The 19,535-nt window shown below is 35.0% G+C and overlaps 1 protein-coding gene across 9 annotated transcripts in view; it reads right to left on the minus strand.

The window, feature by feature from the left end:
* TDRP (testis development related protein) overlaps positions 1-19,535 on the minus strand; it is a 167,099-nt gene that overhangs the window by 121,070 nt on the left and 26,494 nt on the right. For 8 of the 9 annotated variants that reach the window (XR_011972494.1, XM_072634346.1, XM_072634347.1 and 5 more), the window contains one exon: positions 16,998-17,057. The exons of the other annotated variant lie outside the window; for it this stretch is intronic. Coding sequence is in view for 7 of the 8 variants with exons in the window: in XM_072634346.1 (XP_072490447.1) it covers positions 16,998-17,057 (60 nt within the window). In the remaining variant the exon portion in view is untranslated. The remainder of the gene's footprint in view (positions 1-16,997; positions 17,058-19,535) is intronic. 9 annotated transcript variants of the gene reach the window in all.

Genomic DNA, 19,535 nt, shown 5'->3' on the forward strand with positions numbered 1-19,535 from the left:
ATTAACAACTTTAGTTAGCAAAGCTGAAGGATATAAAACAAACCCACATAAATCACTATGTATGTGTGTGTGTGTGACCAACAAAAGTCTAGGAGGAAGATATATAATGATAAATTCCATTTAAAATAACTATAGATTGTACAAAATAAGTGGAGGTATTTCTATCTGCCAAGTTATACACAGGAACTAAATAAACACAATTATAAAATATTTTTCACACAAATAAAAACAAATCTCAACAGGAAAAATATTAATTGTTCATGAGTAGGCTGAGCCAATATAATAAAAATGCCAATTCTACCTAAATTAATTTACTTTTAAAATTTAAATTAATTTACTTATTCAGTGCCATAACGCTCATACTACCAAAAAACCATTTTACAGAGCTAGAAATAAAACATAACAAATTTCATCTGGAAGAACAAAAGGTCAAGAATATCAAGAGAATCAATGAAAACAAAAATGAAGGAAGGTAGTCTGGCAGATTTCAAACTATATCACAAAGTGGTAATCATCAAAACAGTCTGGTATTAACTAAGAAATGGAATGGCAGATCTGTGTAATAGATTACATACACAATACATAGCAGGAAATGATCAGAATGTTTGACAAATTCAAAGATCTAAGCTTTGGGGACAAGAACTTATTATCTGACAAAAATTGCTGGGAAAACTGGAAAGTAGTTTGGTAGAAACTAGGTATAAACTGACACCTTTACACCATATACTAAGATAAAGTTAAAATGGGTACATGGTTTAGACATAAAAGGTGGTAACATAAGCAGATTAGGAGAGCATGGAAAATTTTACCTGTCAGATCTATGGATGAAGAATGACTTTATGACTAAAAGAAGAGAAACAGAGGATCATGGGAAACAATGAATAGATTTGATTTTATGAAATTAAAAAGATTTTGCATAAACAAACTCATTATAGTCAAAATGAGAAGGGAAACAGAAAACTAGGAATTTTTATAGCATTTCTCTAATAAAAACTTCATTTCTTAAATATTTATAGGGAACTAAGTCAAATTTATAAAAAGAGTCATTCCCCAACTGATAAACAAAAGGTAAATGAATAATTGAGAAATGGTCAAAACAGGCAGTTTTCAAAAGAAAAAAAAATTAAAGCTACCTATGATCATATGAAAAAAAGCTCTGAGGTATCACCTCACACCTATCAGACTAGCTAAAATGACAAAAAAGGAAAATGGCAAATGATGGATATGGGAAATCAAGGACATTAATGTGCTATTAGTAGAACTGTGAACTGATCCAACCCTTCGGGAGAACAATTCTGAAACTATGCCCAACGAGTACTGTGCATACCCTTTGACCTAAATAATACCATTACTAAGTTTGCATCCTAATGAGATTTAAAAAAAAAGGAAAAGGACCTATATTTACAAAAATATTTATAGCAGCTCTCTTTGTGGTGGCAGAGAATTAGAAATTGAAGGAGCCCATCAACCTGGAAATGAACTGTACTGTAAGAACTTCTTGATGAGCAGAATGGTTTCAAAAATAACCTGGGAAAACTTAAGAATTCAAGCAAAGTGAAGTGAGCAGAACTAGGAGAACACTGTACACAGTAACAGAAATATGATACAATGATCAAGTGACTTGACTATTCTGATCAGTACAATGATCCAAGACAATTCTGAAGGACTTATGATGAAAAATGAATGCTACCTATGTCCAAAGGGGGAATCGAAGAAAGCTGAGTGGAGAACTGATGAAAGCTGAGTGCAGACTCAGCTGTTATGACTGTTAATCATTTTTTTTTCATTTTTCTTGCTTTTTTTAACATGGCTTAATATGGAAATATATAATATATATAAATAATATGGAAATATGTTTTGCATGATTTTGCATGTATAGCTGACCAGGAAGAGAGAAAATTTAGCATTCGTTTTTAAAAATTAAAATTAAAAATAAAGAAATAAGTGTGTTTTCTTAAAACTAAGGCATGGAGAAAATATGACAATATTTAACTATGAGCATAAAATGTGAATTTTAAAGAATGATTCAAAACAAAAGCAGGGTACAACAATTAGAATTTGAGCCTCAGTTCACTGCTGTATACTCGCCTAGTCTGTAAGTGCTATAACGAAAAGCACTATTTTGTATTCAGTCCTTCGCACACAGTAGGGGCTCAATAATTTGATGATTCGTTGTGAGCTCTTTGGAATGTCAATTCCTTGGGGAAGGGGCTATATCTTATTTCGTCTTGGTCTTCCAACTTAACACAGCAGCAGTGCACAATGTTTAAGCAATGTTTGTTTAATTGAGTTAAACTTGATGCTATTAAATTTGTAAGATAAAGCACATCTTGATTACTATTCTCTCTGAAGAGTTTTTGCAAAATCAAAACAGTTCCAAAAGGTAAGACTTCACAAATAGGCTTTAATCATTGTGAAGATTTGAATGATAACCATAATTATACTTTAGAATTTGTTTAGGGGAAATTTTTTTTTAAGTAGCACTTGAAATCCTCAAATAATTCTGCCAATAGAGTGTATAGGAGCATCATCTTCACTTTTACACAACACTTTCTACTCAAATTATAAACAAAATTAAAATGCTAAGAACTGTTTGAGATTCTGAATATGACCTATCTCATGGTATGTATTAAGGTCTAGGTATACAAACTATGTAAACTCACCATTTAACACAAGAATGACTAATAGTTCATGTATTTATATGTTATAAGTAATTACTTTACTCTTTGGTCAAAGACCAAGACATCATTACTATCCCATGACTGATGTTATCAATAAGAAGTGGCCAACTCACACAAGGGCCTTATCACAAAGCATAACAAGTTGAACAAGAGAAATTCTAGACTTTGGTCAATTTTTCAAATATATGGAAGAGAGCAGTGCACAATATTGTGAAACACAGTTAACCATTTGTCTTCACACTTGTGCTCATTTGTTCATTCAAAAAGCCTTAAGGGGCTACTATGTGCTGGTACTTGGTGTTGGGAATACACTCCTAAACCAGTTCCTGTCCCCAAGGAGCTTACATTTTTTTAAGGTGAACAACATACAGGTAATGATAAACAAAATATATACAAAATAAATACAGACAATATATAATGAAAGAGGGATTGGATAATTAAATGGAAGTATCAAAAAATCATCTTACAATACAGGGCACTTCAGCTAAACTTTTATAGCATTCTACACAGTGTAGATGAAAGGGAAGTGCAATCCAAATATGGAAGACATACTATGCAAAGGCATGGGAAGAAGAAACAAAATGAGATATATGCGGAAAAGCTCCTCAAAAAGGAGTTTTCATTCAATCAAGGAGACAACACTTAACATCTTAAAATACACACACACACACATATAAAATAAATACAAGGAGGAGGGCACTGTTGCTGGGGAATAAATAAAGGCTCCATGTGTAAGGTGGGGTTGGAATTGAATTTTAAAGGAAATGGAATTCTAAGAGGCAGAAGGAATGCCTTCCAGGCATGGTAGAGAACAAGGGCAAGGGGATTCAAGAGATGGGAGTATAGCATTGGGAGAACAGCAAGGTTAGTCTGGTTGCACAAATCAGACATGGAAAGGGCAGCAAACTAATAGTAAGGCTGGAAAGGTATGTTGTAACCAGTCTGTGAAAGATTTCAAAAGCAAAGAAGCAAACTTTATATTTCATCCTAAAGGTAAAAGGGAGACCCTTCTTGAATACAACAGTGTCTTGGTGAAACCTCCAGTCTAAGAAAAGCACTTTGGCAACTTTGTGGAAGACTGATCAGGGAGAGAGAAACCTGAGGCATGAAGGTCATTGGGAAGCTACTGCAATAGTCCAGGTGACCGGTGAGAAGGGTGCTGACCATGTGTGTAGAGAATAAGGAAATGAAACGATTTTTAAAAAAAGGTCAATAGAAACATCAACATTTGGCAAGTGATTGTGTTCATCCTTCACTGCTGAAGAAGACCATGCCATCAGAGGAATAATGACATGACTTGCACTTGACTTTGTTTTGAGTGAGGGAGGGCTGTGCAGGCCACCAGCCTCACTTCTCCAAAGCCATCTGAATCCAGTGACCAGATATTCATTAGGATGACTGGAGATGACCCAGGATGAGGCAACTGGGGTTAAGTGACTTGCCCAAGGTCACACAGCTAGTGAGTGTCAAGTGTCTGAGGTGAGATTTGAACTCAGGTCCTCCTGACTCCTGCACTGGTGCTCTATCCCTGCACCACGGAGCTGCTCCTTGGCAAGTGATTATATATATATGGGATAACGAGAGAGTAAGGAGTTGAAGACATTATCAAGGTTGTAAATGTGAAGCCTGGAATGATGGGGGTACCCTTTGCAGAGATAGAGAAGTTTAGAAAAGAGATCTGGGAGAAAAGATAATGAATTCTGTTTTGGATGTGTTGAAGTTTAAGAGGTCACCAGGAGAAGTTTAAGAGGTTACCAGGACATACAATTCAAAATGTTCAACAGGCAGTTCCAAGTATGTAACTACAGCTGAGAAGATATTTCAGGGATAGATTTGTAGTCCAGGAAGTCATCTGTATAGAGATGATCATTACACCCATGGGAACTAATGAGATCACCAAGTGAGATGATTAAGAAGTAAACATTTATTAAGTGTTTACTATGTGCCAGACATGGTGCTATGCACTGGGAATACAAAAACAAACAAGAAAATCAATGGCTGCCCTTGACAAGCTTACCAACAGAAAATGGTATGAGGGACTATGACCGTACTGTAAGAAATAACATGATAAATACAGAGAAGTGTGAAAAGACTGAACTGATGCAGAGTGATATAAGCAAAGAGAAGAAAATAATATTCAAAATGACAACCTAAGTGGAAAAACCATTGCAACCATCATGGAAAAAACAGCATGAGACATATGAAAGCTAAATGTTATAATCACGAACTCAAAGAAGAAATATGAGAAGATATCTCTTCCCACTTAAATGACATAATAATTGTAATGTGCTCAGGACAATGTCTGGCACAGAGTAGACACTTAAAAATCGCTCATCGATTTCTCCTTCACAGAGTGGTAAATCCATAGCTGTGGAACACTGCATGTGTTTTCAGAATAGTTTTTGATATATTTATTGGTTTTACTGAAAAATTAAGATGATATAAAAACAAAAGCTATAACTATAATTTTATAATAAAGAAAGCAAAGGCCACAAAATTACAAAGAACAAACATGGCTCCAAAGAAGAGAAAGGAGAAGATACTTTCCTCTACTCATTTACAGAGTCAATACGGGTTCACAGGTGTGGAACAGTGTATAGATTTACAGATTTTTCTGTAAATATAATTTACAGATTGACTGGTTTTGCTGATTTTTTTTTCCTCTTTTATTTTCTTAAAAAAGTTGGTAGGTTAGTTGCAACAAAATAGTGTTTGATTAGCATCAAATATTAACAGATCTCCCCATTCAAAAGAACACAAGGCAGAGCAGGTTTCACTATCCTTGAAAAGCTTTAAGCATGGTTGCATCAAACAAATGAAATCTTCCTCCTAAGGACTAGCCTAGTTACTTATAAAAAAGACTCATCAATCCTTAAAACAATGAAGAATATGAAATGGTCCTTAGTCCTGTGCAACCCCCTTCTATTTGCTTCTACTGCAATGGTGGCAAGGTGCAGAAAAGTGAGCATTGTGGATACACTGAGAATTTCAGCTTGTAGACTGTTTCCAAACATTAGCTTAATCAGTTACTAACGGATAATATTATAAATATAAAATTCTTTCCCAATGACCTAGTGAAAACATTGAGGAATATGTATCCTATTAAGCTCAATATTCTTAACTGTAAATGAAACCAAAAGACTAAAAGAACCAGATCCCCATTTTAAATATCATTTAAAACCCAAGTGTTTCCCAAACTCACTTGTTTTTTGGAATATTTTTCGTAACACAATTTTTTTCCTACATAATTTCCATTTTACTTCACATATACCCTTTAAAAGTTTCCTATTTTAAAGGCGTTAAGAATATCAGTTTCATAGCCAGAACTGTGATTAGGGAATTATCTTCCTGTAAAGATGAATATGCTTTGTCTAGAAAAGATGAGAGAATATGTTAATTGGCTTGCCATATGCCAATTTAACATCAAATACTTTTAAGCATAATGACCTACCTAATCCTTTACATTTACGTATTTGTATTTTTTTAAAACATGCATCCCAGTTCTACTCCAATCACTCATTGAAGCATGGAAGACGACCCTGAATTCTCAGACTATGGAAGTAAAGTTTATGTTAGCAAGTTCTCTCAAGGAAAAAAAGATTTTGAATATGGTTCCAATTGCAAATTATAAATTAGTTAGACCTACCCTAAAAGAGGTCATTATCAGTAGATTGGCTACTACATGATAATTTCCTTACCATAGAAACTCATGAAAAAATGCTCAATTCTGTGTGGCCCTCTCTAGTGCTGCTGTGCCCATTATCAAAGTGGTACAAAGGGGAGGAGGGAAGGAGTCAAGAAATATATTTATATCACAAATATAAATTATTGATATTTTAAATGTAAGACCTCTTTGTCCAATGAACACCAAATTGATACAAACTCTAACATTACAGGCATTCTTCATATAAATGAGACCAGAAGACAAAAGGAAATTACAGTTAAACAGAATCCCCAGCTTTGACTTGATCCATCCTTATTTTCCGGGAGTTTGCTGCTTGGGCAAGTGTACCTTTAGGGCCAAGCTATTAAATGTCCTTTCCAATTATTTTGTCCATAGCTATCATTTCTTTTCAAAGTTTTAACTCTAGCACTTTTCATTTCATTTATAAAAAATATTTTTTTAAGTTTTGCTTCATTCCCTTCCAGGAATTCTGGTTGAATTTGTGCCCAAGTTGTATTTTCCCTTGCGGTTTTGCTTATAGATTTTAGTCATTCTCTTCTGAGTTTGTGTCTTGAGTATCTCTTTCACCACAACAGCTTTTTATGGAGAGACTCGTTTTTTGTTTGCTGTTACTCTTTTTGGGGGGCTATTTAGTGTTTGTTTTGTTCTAGGATCTCAGGAGTCAACGCAGCTGGGGTCCTGTCAGGGCAGTGTCAATGCTGTTCTTACTAACCACCCCCTCTCCCCACGTGAACTCTGAGCTCTGCAAGTTACTGATCTGGGTTTGGGTCTTGAGTGATAGTAAAGTGAGAGTAATGATAGTAGATTACTATTAGATTCAGTCACAGGTTCAGTGTAACAGAACTCTAGGTTCCTTTTTGGTCTCTGATTTCTTCCCTGGTTATTGCTTTTGAGGGCTTCAGGCTGGGCTGGAAGCTGTAACTAAATCCTGCTCTGTTCCTGAGGTCTGAGTCAAACTGCTGGTGCTTACTTTCAAATTTGCTCCTCTCTAGGTACACAGCCCCGGGCCTTCAGCAGTTCCTTACAGCAGAAAGCCACCTCAGCACACTGGTATGCTCCTCTGTCTGTTCTGGATCTGTAAAACCCAGAACTCAATAACAGGTGTCAAAGCTGTCCATTGCTACCTCTTCCCACTGTGGTGCCCCAGTATGGGTCTGGGATCTCTTGTTGTCCATGTGCACAGTCTCTCTCTGGGCATGAGTGCTTGGAGTGATTACTCCTGACCAGAAGCTGATCCCAAGATCCACAGACCTCTGGCTTTTTCCCCACTAAGATATGGTCTGATACATTTTCTAGATTTCTTTGGAGTAATCTTTGGTCTTACTTTATTTTGTTTTAGAAGGAACAAAAGTGGGGGAGCTCCAAAACCATGACAGGATAGAAGTGGATCAAGTCAGAGGACCCTTGGTTTAAATCCTAGTTCTGGCAGTTACTTCTTGTGTCAGTTTAGACGAGTCATTTAAGCTCCCTGTACCTCAGTTTCTTCATCTGTAAAATAAGGTTGTTGAACTAAATGTCTTCTAAAGTCCTCTGCAGTTCTAAATCTTTCTCCCTTTTTTCCCTTTATTAGAAGGATAACTCTCTGTGAGGATTTTGGGGGAGAAATACAATGGGAAATGCAAGTGATATATAAGTAAAAGATACCAGTGTCTTGTTCTTTTTGAAAGAGATACTTCATCTCCCATCTCTGAATATTTTCACTGGCTACCCCCTCCCTTCCATCCCCTCTGTCTGAAATGACTTCCCTCCTCATTTCTGCTTCCTGGTCTTAGTTATAAGTCTCACTTAAAAATCTTACCTTCTACATGATGCCTTTTCTGTTATTTTTAATTTATCCTCTATTTATTTATATCTACAGATACAGCAATTTTTGTACGTAGTTATTTGTGCATGTTGTCTCTCCCATTAGACTGTCTGTTTGTTTCTTTATTTTTGAGGCATTCAGGATAAAGTGACTTGCCTAGGTTCACAACGCTACTAAGTGTCTTGAGGCGAAATCTGAATTCAGGTCCTCCTGACTCCAGGGCCAGTGCTCTATTCATTGTGCTACCTAGCTGCCCCCTTTTCATTAGATTGCAACAAATTTGAGAGAAGGGACTGCCTGATACACAGTAAGTGTTTAATAAAGATTTACCAACAAAGAGGCAAAAATAATTAAAATATTAAATGATATAGAAGCATAAAAATTTACAGATAAATTTGAAGTATTTCATATACAATTAATTCATCTTATGCTAAAAATTATGTGCCTACATAAGGAGCTTTATCTTTTTGTACTTCTCCAAATACCTGTAGATTCTGGAAATGGAAATGGAACTTGGTAAGCAAATGTTCCCTCCCTCCATAGAGATGAGAACAGGCAGATAAGGGTAGGAGAAAATGAGAGGGAAGGAGGGAAATGACTGGATTATTTTAATCTAAGCCCTTCATTTTACAGATGAACACAGATCCAAGAAAGTTATTTTATTTACTGTAAAACAATTTTACTTATTGTGCCTAAGGTCACATGGTTAGTTACTAGCAGAGGTCAGACTTATACCAAGATCTTTAACTTTGAATACAGTGCATTTTCAACCACACCAGATGTTGTGCCTCTTCACTATTCACCATTCACTATTCAAAAGAGCTAAGGAAAAATAAGACCTGTATCTCTGGTTGTAGTCTGCACAAATCTAAGCACAACAGGAAGGAATACAGGATAGGATAGCTAGGGCTAGGACGAGTTGAATCTTCAGTTTAGTTTAGCATTTAAGCACCTGTTGGCTAGATCCTGGGCTAGATACTGAGGATATAAAGATGAAACTGAAATAGTCTGTCTTCAAAACAAGATCGTATTCTGACATTCTATTGCAATATACACAGATGAATAAACGCAAAGGAATTTCTTGATGCAGGAAATCACTAAATATTCAAAAAATTAGGAAAGATACTTTTAAAGGAGGTAGTATTTGAGCTACTCTTGGTGTATTCTAAGAGGTAGGCTGATTGGGGAAAACACTGTTGACATATACAAAGACCTGGGAAGTGAGAGACAATGTTCTGTATGGCAAACAGCAAACAGGCCAATTTGGCTAGAGTATATTAAAAAGTTACGAGACCATTCTGGAAACAGAATGTTAAAGGAATTTAAATACCAGAGTAGTCTGAATTTTATCTGAGAGGAAAAGAGACACTGAAGCTTCTGGAGCAAGAAAGTAACACGATCAGACTCATGCTTTAAGAATATCACTTTGGCAGTTGTATGAAAACTGTATTTGAGATGGAAGAGACTAGAGGAAAGGAAAATTCATCTCAAAGCCTGTTTTAGAAGATGCTGAAAGAAATCCAAATAATAATAGCTCACAATCATTTATTACTTTGGCTTTTCTCACTTAAGCTAAGATGTAAAGATATTAGCAAAATCTTAATTAGGGTCATGTTCTGAATTTACACTATTAACTCAGAGCATCAGCTTACTTGACGAGAAGCAGTGTTTACTGCCAAGAAATGCCACCAAAGGTTTAGATTCTTCAATTTTGCAAATAAGTATGAATTGTACTGGATTAATGTTTACCAAAAGGGCACCAAGTGTCAACAAATATTTTTACAAAATGATAGCTCTGGGTTATCAGGCCAAATCCTTCATAAGAGAATTGCAAAAATCCCAAATAATGAATTTGCTGTTATGCGAGTCTAAATTTTAAGACTATGATTACTTGCACACACAATCTTTCAGGGTTTTAAAAATAATTAGGCTAGAAAAATTTCCATTTGGCACACACAATAGATCATTCTCCTCTCTTATTTTAAGTCCTTATGGTTGAGCACCCTGAAATTTTGTCCAGAATATTCCAAAGGTACTTAAAGAAAGAGATAATTGGTCATGTCTATCCCTCCACAAACATTTTTTCCAAGCTCTAATAACTTACTGTCCAAGTTACTTTTCTTCCAGGACTTTTTCTGCAAATAACTAAATGTAATAATTGAAATTATTAGAATATTTGAAGATACAGTAATGTCTGAAGTTCCTGGAACATCTATTTAAAACATCTTACTTCTCTGGGATATCAAAAAGTGTTTCCAAGGCAGCTCAATACAAAAATTACTGCTTCAAATATATAAGACAAATCTGCTTCCTAGTATGAGACCAAAGAGGTGGTATATTTTTTTCAAAGACATGGTGAAGGGCAGAGTGATAAGAAGCAATGCTGCGAGATCCTCTCCACAAACACAGATTTAGAAAAAGCCTGAGACTGAATCCTGATGGAGAGATGAAGCAAAAGTCATAGTGAGTCCTTTGGACACTGGAAATGGGGTCACACCAGGAGGACACTGTACAAGGAGTACGTCAGCTCCCAGGGAACGGCTGTGTACCAGAGCAAGAAGAGGTCTGAAGACTCACAATGGGGCACTGTGACAGGGAAAGATGCCAAATGATAATTCTGTTGCCCACTATCAAACAAGGAAAAATTGCTTAACATTAATATACAGGGAGCTGTTACATGTGTCCCCTCTATCATTATCAGGTCTATTATAGAGGTAATTCAATTAGACAAGACCTAAGGAGCAGCTCTGTTGTATCTTGATCTTAAGGAAAAAAAACAAAAAAAGAGAGAGAAGAAAAGGAACACACTAAGAGGTATGAAAGGGGGAAAAGGAAAGGAAGGTTGGGGGGAAATTAACTCCCATAATTATAATGTACAAGTAGACATATATACAAGGATAAGAAGGTGGGGGAGGCATGGCTGGCACCTGAACCTCACTTTCATCTGAACTGGTTAAAATATGGAAGAAAATGCAAACACACATCTGGGTACACAAATACATTTCACTCAACAGTGAAATATGAGGGGAAGGGGAACTAGCAGGAGAGTAGATTAGGGGAAGGATTAGTCCTAAACAAAATAAATTCTAAAGATGTATTAAAATGTTTATAACCCTTTTTGAGATAGCAAAGAATGGAAATCTGAAGTCGTACCCACAAATCTGGGAATGAATGAACAAGTTATGGTATGTAAATATGATACAATACTATTGTGTTGAACACTTATCAGCATAATAACCAACCAGGACTTTAGAGAACTAATGATAAAACATGCCATCCACCTCCTGATATAGAGGTGAAGGACTCAGAATACAGAATGAGACAAATTTCTTTTAAGACACAGCCAAAATGGAAATTTGTTTTAATTGCCTATACATGGTAATGGGTACTGTTTTTCTTGTATTCTCAATGGGGTGGAGGGGGCATGAGGAGGTGAGAAAACTGATACTGGCTGATTAAAATGAAATATTAAAAAAAGAGAAGAAAACTTTGGAACTCTGCTGACACAATAACCAAAATTCCTGAGAAGTAATGATGAAAAATGCTGCCCGTTCCCTGACAGGGAGGTGACAGGCTTGACTCAGGATTCAGAGTACAGATTGACCATGTCTAAAAAGAATATATTTCAATGTGAAATTTTGTTTTGCTTAATATATACATGCTTACAATAACTGTTTTGTTTTGCTTGCTTTCTCAATGCTGGGAAGGGGGAAAGGCGGAGGGGAAAGGAACTTAAGAGAAAAACGTTTATCTTTGAAAACAAAATGACAGAGCTTAAATGCAAGAATGTAATGGATGTTGCATAGTTAAAAGATTTAGTAAAATTCAAAAAAAAAAAAAAAGATGAATGTTCCTGAACCACCTTCATATCAGTATTCCTCTACTCTGGAACATTCAACTCCCTTGGACCCCTTTAATTCAATCTCATCTATATATATATAGATGAGATAAAAATATTGGAGACATGATAAGAGACCCTGAATAATCTATAAGAAAGTAACAGAGAAATGTCAGTCAAATCAATGGATACCACACAGAAGTATCCATGTTCCAAACTTACCACTGGATACATTAAGTTAACTTTTAAATTATGCAATATTATAAAACTAGTTTATAAAATGAAAGAGGAACTGTTATCTTTTTTTCTAACAGCTATCTCATTCTATCTCTTTCTATGAGCCTTAATCTTAGTTATTAAATAATTTCTGTGATTTAGATGTGGTGCATTCAAATTCCAATTCTTTTGTTTATTCCATTTGACCTTCAGGCAAATCACTTCACTTTTCTGTGCCTCAGTTTCCTCTTCAGTGAAATGACAGGGTTGGATCTGATGACCTCTAAGGTCCCTTCTAGCTCTAAATCTTTGATCCTAACCTAAATAGAAAAATGGGAACAGAGAGTGACATTAACTTCTCACTAGATTTATAAGGGCAACAAAAGCTACCTGGCAGATGGCACGCACTGCTGATTATATCAAGGTTGATCAAAGTAATGCAAGGGCCTTTATATGCTTCCTTGACCCATTCTTCCATCTGATAAAAACACTACCATTTACTGTGGAATAAAGTTATATTGAAATTTCAGAAGCACACAGTGAACCAATATATAATACAATGGACTTAGTCATTTACTTAATTAGATTTAGAATTGGAACAAAGTTGGGAACCATAGCAACTTCCACCTTGCTTCTTCATTATCCCTGAATACTAACATACAGTAAAACCAGTATTTCAAATTGTAATATTAGCATTATGCACTAAGTTCTGCAAAGATGGCTTACATTTAGGTTGAAGAACAGTTTGTGCCACAAGTCAATTTTAAAAGTTTAACATCCTGTACGGATATTTTTCCCATGAAAAAAATTAAAGATTTGGGAAACTTCCAATGATCTTCAAATTAGCTGGAAAAGGATAATGAGTACATTATACAAAATCACTTTGAAAATATAAATTTAAGTTACTAACATATTAATAGACACAAAAAATTCATGTAAACCAAAGTAAAAACATCTTCAGGTATGCACAGAAGTACATTATACTTCACATATTTGTTCATTATAATTTTCATTAATATCTAATCACTTTATTAATTATGCACTAAGTATTTTTTCTTTTAAAGACTACTAGTTGACCTAATTACAATTACTTTAATTATTCACGCTAAGGAAAGTAAACAGAAATGTGCATGATTCAAAACTAACTTATATTGTACGATACAGGTCTGATTTAATAATTCAGTAATTTACTTCAGGAACCCACAATAACCTGATAAAGTCAAATCTTTCTAGCAAAGCAAGTCGAAATAACTTTGTAATTCAAAGCTTAGAAACGTTAATTTATTTCCAGGGCTAGGCACTTCCTAGCTGGGTGACTGTAGCAAATCACTTACCCTTTAAGCTATGCCTCCATTTCCTCATCTGTAAAATAACGATAACTGTTCTTACACCTATCTCATAAGCAATAAGCAAAGTATTTAGTAAACTTTAAGAGCTTATATAAATAAATGTATAATTAATATTACCCATTTCACTTAAAAATCCATTAACTCTCCTACGACTATGTCCCAAGCCCAAATCTGCACCGCTCCTTCATTCCATCCCACCATAAACACTCTTGAGCTGACTGCAAAGGACTGTTGTGAGCTCACTGGAGATTGTTTAAATGTTTTCATTTCAAAGGTCCTGAAATCAGCAAAGTAAGGAGAAATAACTGTCAATAAAGCAAGTCGCTGGGGCTTGTAAGACTGAAAAGAAAATTCAGGAAAATAGATGGAAATTTTTTTAAAAACTAATTCAGAAGCCCAGAGGATAAAGGATGGTTTAAAGAAAAAAAGTTCCTCTTTTGATTAAAAGAGGAAAGAGACAAATTAGAGAACAGAAATAACATTAAGCACTCTCATCCAGGAGCATTTTATAGTTTTCTAACATAAAGAATATAAAATTTCTATCAATGAAGAGCAAAATAAACACGTTTCCAGTTTTGTAATCAGCACTGTACTTAGTATTCTTGAAAACAAGCAAAGATGTTATTTTGGACAAATAATATATCACAAACAAGTTCACAGTGAAGCAAAAGGAAAAAAGGTACATAGTTTTGAAAGAAAGCTATGTGGAACTTAACAGAACAGCTTATTATTCTGTGTAAAAGAAAACTCAGGTGAATACTGACAAACTTCAGGAGTCTTTCTGAATCACTAATTATTGTATCATATTTCAGATAAGGACTATAACAAATATCAAATTTTTCTGTACATTTCTACCATGCCTAGTAAAGACTCACTTTCAAACTAGAAGTCAGAGGATATTAATTTTATATTACTTATTTTAAAGAAAAAAAATCACATCATATTAGCAAGAATGATTAAAAAAAGTCAAACTACATCCTATGACTTATAATAGCAGGAAAAATTCTACGTGTAGAATTCCTATAATACTAAAAAAAACCTCCTTTCAAAGAGATGGACTACACCTAAACGATAGTGTAATTACGAATTTCAAAAGTGAAAAAAATTTTATGACTAGTACATGACAATCTCTAAAAATACTATTAATCCCTTTCTATTCTGAATATGATAATTCACTACAAAAAGTTTTTGAAGCTGCGAAGCTAGGTAGTACAGTGCACACAGCACTGGCCCTGGAGTCAGAGGATCTGAGTTCAAATTCTGCCTCAGACACTTACTAGCTAGGTGATCCTGAGCAAGTCACTTAAACCTGATTGCCTCCCCCAAAAACAATAAAGGGGAAAAAGCAGAACTAAGGAAATACACATTTCCTTAAACAAAACATTCACTGGTAAAGTTTTAAAGATGTTTCATATTCATACATTTACATTATACAGATATTCATGTATTTATACATTCCATTTACTTGCTAACACCTCACAGTTAAGGGATGTTTTCATTTGTATATAAAAGGTTAAAAAAACCCTGCCTTTTATATTAATTTGAACTGTGTTTCATTAAATTAAAAAAAAAAAAAACAGGCTTCAGAGTTCAACATAACAGCATAGATTTCCTTTAAAGTCCTAGGTCACAATTTTACTGAACACAAACAAGAGAATATTTATAAAGAAGAAAAGCTGAAAGAGGTTTTTAATGAATGAATGTTAATTTAATAGAGGTAAAAGAATTTATAACTGTAAGGGTGGGGGCCCACTGTCCAATAGCTATTATTATTCTCTTCCTCTGAAATATTTCTGATAACCCTAGGCATCCAATTTAAAAGCTAAAATAGCCATAGGGATTAAAAAAGATTGCGAGGCTTTCTCCTTCAGAAAGCACTGCTGTGTCACTTGACCAGCATCATCTATTACATTTCTACTGCACTAGTAGTCAAAATGGTGGAATTTTAAGAAACAGATATATTCTTGGAAATCCTCTAATCCTGATCTGAGAATCCCTTGTTTCCTTTCAAAGCTAACTCCAGAAACCCCTTAAGACTTTCCTGATCATCTGATGGCACCCACATCATTACCTTATTTATTTTACACAATTTTATATGTACATGTCTCACCAACTGAAGGTAAGCTCTTCATTTTATGTCTTTTTAAGCCCATCAACTACTCAGCACAATGCCTTCAGACATTGTAGATAACTGTATCTACTACGCACTAAGAGCTCTACTGGGTATACAAAACATAAAACAATCCCTAGGAAGCTTAGATTCTAATGGAGAAGACAGAGTACATATACAAATTTATACAGCCTCAATATAAAATGAGTAATTACAGAAGAAAATGAGACCCAGGAAATGAGGTGATCCATATTTATGAACAGCTCTCCCAAACTGGATTTTAAAACTAGTTCTCCCACTAACTAGACCTTAAGGCAAGTTACTTGACTGGGACATTCTACTCTTATGTAAAATAAAAGGGACTGAACTATATTATTTTAAACCTTATGGACCCTAAAGGCTCTGCTACTACTAAGAGATTATTCCATTTTAAGGTCTTTATTAAAATAACATGCTTTAAAGTCTGCAAAATGCTTTCCTCATAACAACCTCATAACAAAGTATAAGTTATTATGACCTCCACTTTACAGAATAAGAGACAGAGGCTGACAAGGGTTAAGCGACTGCTGGAGACATGGTGCCCAAGCATCCACGAGGGGATTTCAGTCTCTGCCTTGGGTTCAACACCAGAACTCTCTGCACTAAACCATATCGTCTCTCCCAAAGCAAACTGTCCTCTCCTGTCCTCTCCGGCAAACATTTGCTGACAGATAATGGGCTACATATAAAGACAATATAAAAGAACCAGAAAGTACTTCAGACATTATTATTAAAGTAATACTGAAAAATGAAGTGAACTGAGAAAATTTTTTGCTAACTCACATGGTAAAAGAGAACCACTTCTGCTTTACTTTCAGAGAAAAGTTGTTTCATTTCTGTTTGAATTGCTGCAGTTTCCCCCTTTACTTTGCATGTATAAACACAACAAAAAAAGCTGTTTAGGAATTGTCCAGAAGTGAGTTGGCATTTTTGCTTGAATGAGAGCAAATTATTCACCTCTCAGCAGTGATGTTATTAATTAAAAAAAAATAAGATATCAATTAAGCACACTCATATTTACCTGTTACTAGAAACACTGGAAATAGAATGATTACAATGTGCTGGACAAGTATATCTCTTTCCCTCTTCTATTTTATTTTGATCACTGTTTTCTCCATTCATACCAAATTAAAAAGTACAAGTAAACTGCTCTATAAACAGAAATAATCAATTTGTCTCAGTATGAGACTGAACTCTTCTCAAAGTATAATTAAAAATAAAGACCTATACAAGAAGCAACATGTGAAAAGAGAAAGCAAATATGCAAATACTTACCTTCGTGGCAAGTTGAGACACTGAGGAGGTAATTTCATCTTGAAGTAACTGGTCCTTGTTCTTAAGAAAAATAAATTTTTTTAAAGTCAGAAAAATGAATAGATAAGGCCTTCATCAACTAAAAATATTAAATAAAAATATTATCAAATCTACTAAATTTAATGATAGATTCCATCACAACAATTCCATGGGAAATTCTATTTCAATGGCAGAAATTTGTTTTAATCATGACATTATTAAAAAGCTTAGAATACAGTTGTCATAATCTTATAACTCTTTACCCAGGTAGTAAGCAACAGATGTGGAATTACACAAATTTCATAAACATACACAACTTTTCCATATGTGGTTGGGTAATTTCATTTACAAGTAAGATTTAACATCCTTGTATTTTAATATTAGCAATCCTTAACTTAAAAAAATAAAGTAGTAAAATGTTCTGAGTCAGAATACTCACTACCTGAGTTACCCAAGGATATGAATTCCCCCTAAGAATAGTTAGCTCCTAACATTCACAGCAAACAAAAGGGAGGTCCACAATTAAGGATGCACCACGATACAATACTAGACGTAGTATCAATTTAGTCCTGTCTCTGATTCTAACTCATTGTGTGACCTTGGGCTAGTCTCTCAATCTTTCTGTATCCTAGTTTCCTCACCTACAAAATCAGGAGCCTGTACTCCTTAATACATACCAAAAAAGAGAGATACAACAGGATGGCAGTTGTTCTGAAGGTTTAGGGGTTAGCAGAATGCAAATTCAGTAAGAGTCAGCAGCATGACATGGCCACCAACAAAACTAATACAATTTGGAGCTATATTAAGAGCCATCACTTCCAGAAGAAGGGAGACACTATACTCACTATACTCAGACTTTATCAGATCTCACTTGAATTTTTATGTTCAGTTCTGGATGCCACAGTTTTAATAAGGATACTGATAAGCTAAAGAATGTAATAGGAAAAGGCATCCAAGATAGTAAAAGGCCTTGCATCCATATTAAATAAGAACTGTTTGAAGGAAATGGGTATGTTGAACTTGATTAAGAAAAGACTCACAGCTGCCTTCAAATCTTTCAAGGGCAAGTAGCCCAGAGAAGGGATTGCAATTTTTCTATTTGGCCCTAGAGGGCAAAACTAGGAGAGTGACGAGAAATTATAAGAGGAAAATTTAGGTTTGCACTCAGGAAAAACTTTTAACAATTAGAATTAATGAAAAGCAGAACCAGTTGCTTCCAGAGGTGGTTGGCTCTTCACATTTTGTAGGTCTCTGAGCAAAGGATTGATGACAACTTTTCAGGTACGTTATAGGGGAAATTCCTTTGGTGTATGGGCTGAATTCCATGGCTACTGAAATTCCTTCCAAGTGTCAAATTCTGTGATTCAAAGACCTGATGATTTGTAAAGTCCCTTCAAGAGTTAACATCTGATTATACTACAGCTCTTTAGTAATCCTTAGGCCTGGGAATAAACATAGGAATTCATAAAATCAATAAAAAATGACAAGTGGGTATCTAACCAACAACAGTTACATAAAGTTACTGGTAAAGACTACAGAGAAGTCCAAATGGTAGCCTGTAGAGATTCTCCCCATTATTAACAGAAATTTAAATTCCTCCTTGTACTTCTAATAAAAGGAAAAATATACATCATAACAAATTATTTATCTTAATTTCTCATCTGCAAAATGAATGTGTTGGACCAAATGACTAATATTCTTTTATGATCTATGAACTGACAACAGTACCTTCAATTTGTCCATGATAGATAATCACACATTACTGCATGGTATAAGAAGTCACAAACCATCAAGGTATGGAATCACAGAATTTGGTACTTGGAAGAGATTTCAGCAGCCATGGAGTTCAGACCATAGAGCTGAGACAATAGGGGGGTTCCACAAAGTGGAAGAGCTGACACTTTCACCCCTTCATCTGTTTCTAGTATATTACAACTTGACTTCAGTTTACATGCACCCAGTTAAATGTATTTATACATTGTTACACAGTTTTAACAAAATTAATCTTAACAAAATGGACAAGTAGTTTAAAAAGATTCCCACAAAGACAGCATGAGTTGAAGAGAGTTTAACATAATTCTATTAGTGTGAGCACAAACAAGAAAGTGGTAGAACTGATATTTTTCCTATTCCTAATATAAGGCCTCCAACAACCATGTTATGAAGTAAAAACAATTATGGCTAACAAAGCTAGTGACCTGAAATGTACCAGTCAAGTTCAAGTATCCTGAGTAACAAACCAAGAAAGATGAAAAAGAGTGCCAAAGGAAGAAAAAGATTCATTAAATGGGGAGACAAAACAAGCCTATCTATCCAGGCCAGGACTGCGTAAGACAATAACCAGAATTCTGATGTTCATTTTTAGGGCCCTGAACAGGGACTAAAACCAGCGAGACTGTGAGTCACAAAACCAAAGACAAAGCTAATTCTCAGCAGGTGATTTCATAAGGTGGCAGAGGGGCCAGGGAACCCAGCTCCAACTTGAGACCCTCTAGGAAGCCTGAAATCAATGCAATCTCT

Source organism: Notamacropus eugenii, chromosome 1 (genome assembly GCF_028372415.1).
Source record: "Notamacropus eugenii isolate mMacEug1 chromosome 1, mMacEug1.pri_v2, whole genome shotgun sequence".
In the NCBI taxonomy this organism is placed as follows: domain Eukaryota; kingdom Metazoa; phylum Chordata; class Mammalia; order Diprotodontia; family Macropodidae; genus Notamacropus; species Notamacropus eugenii.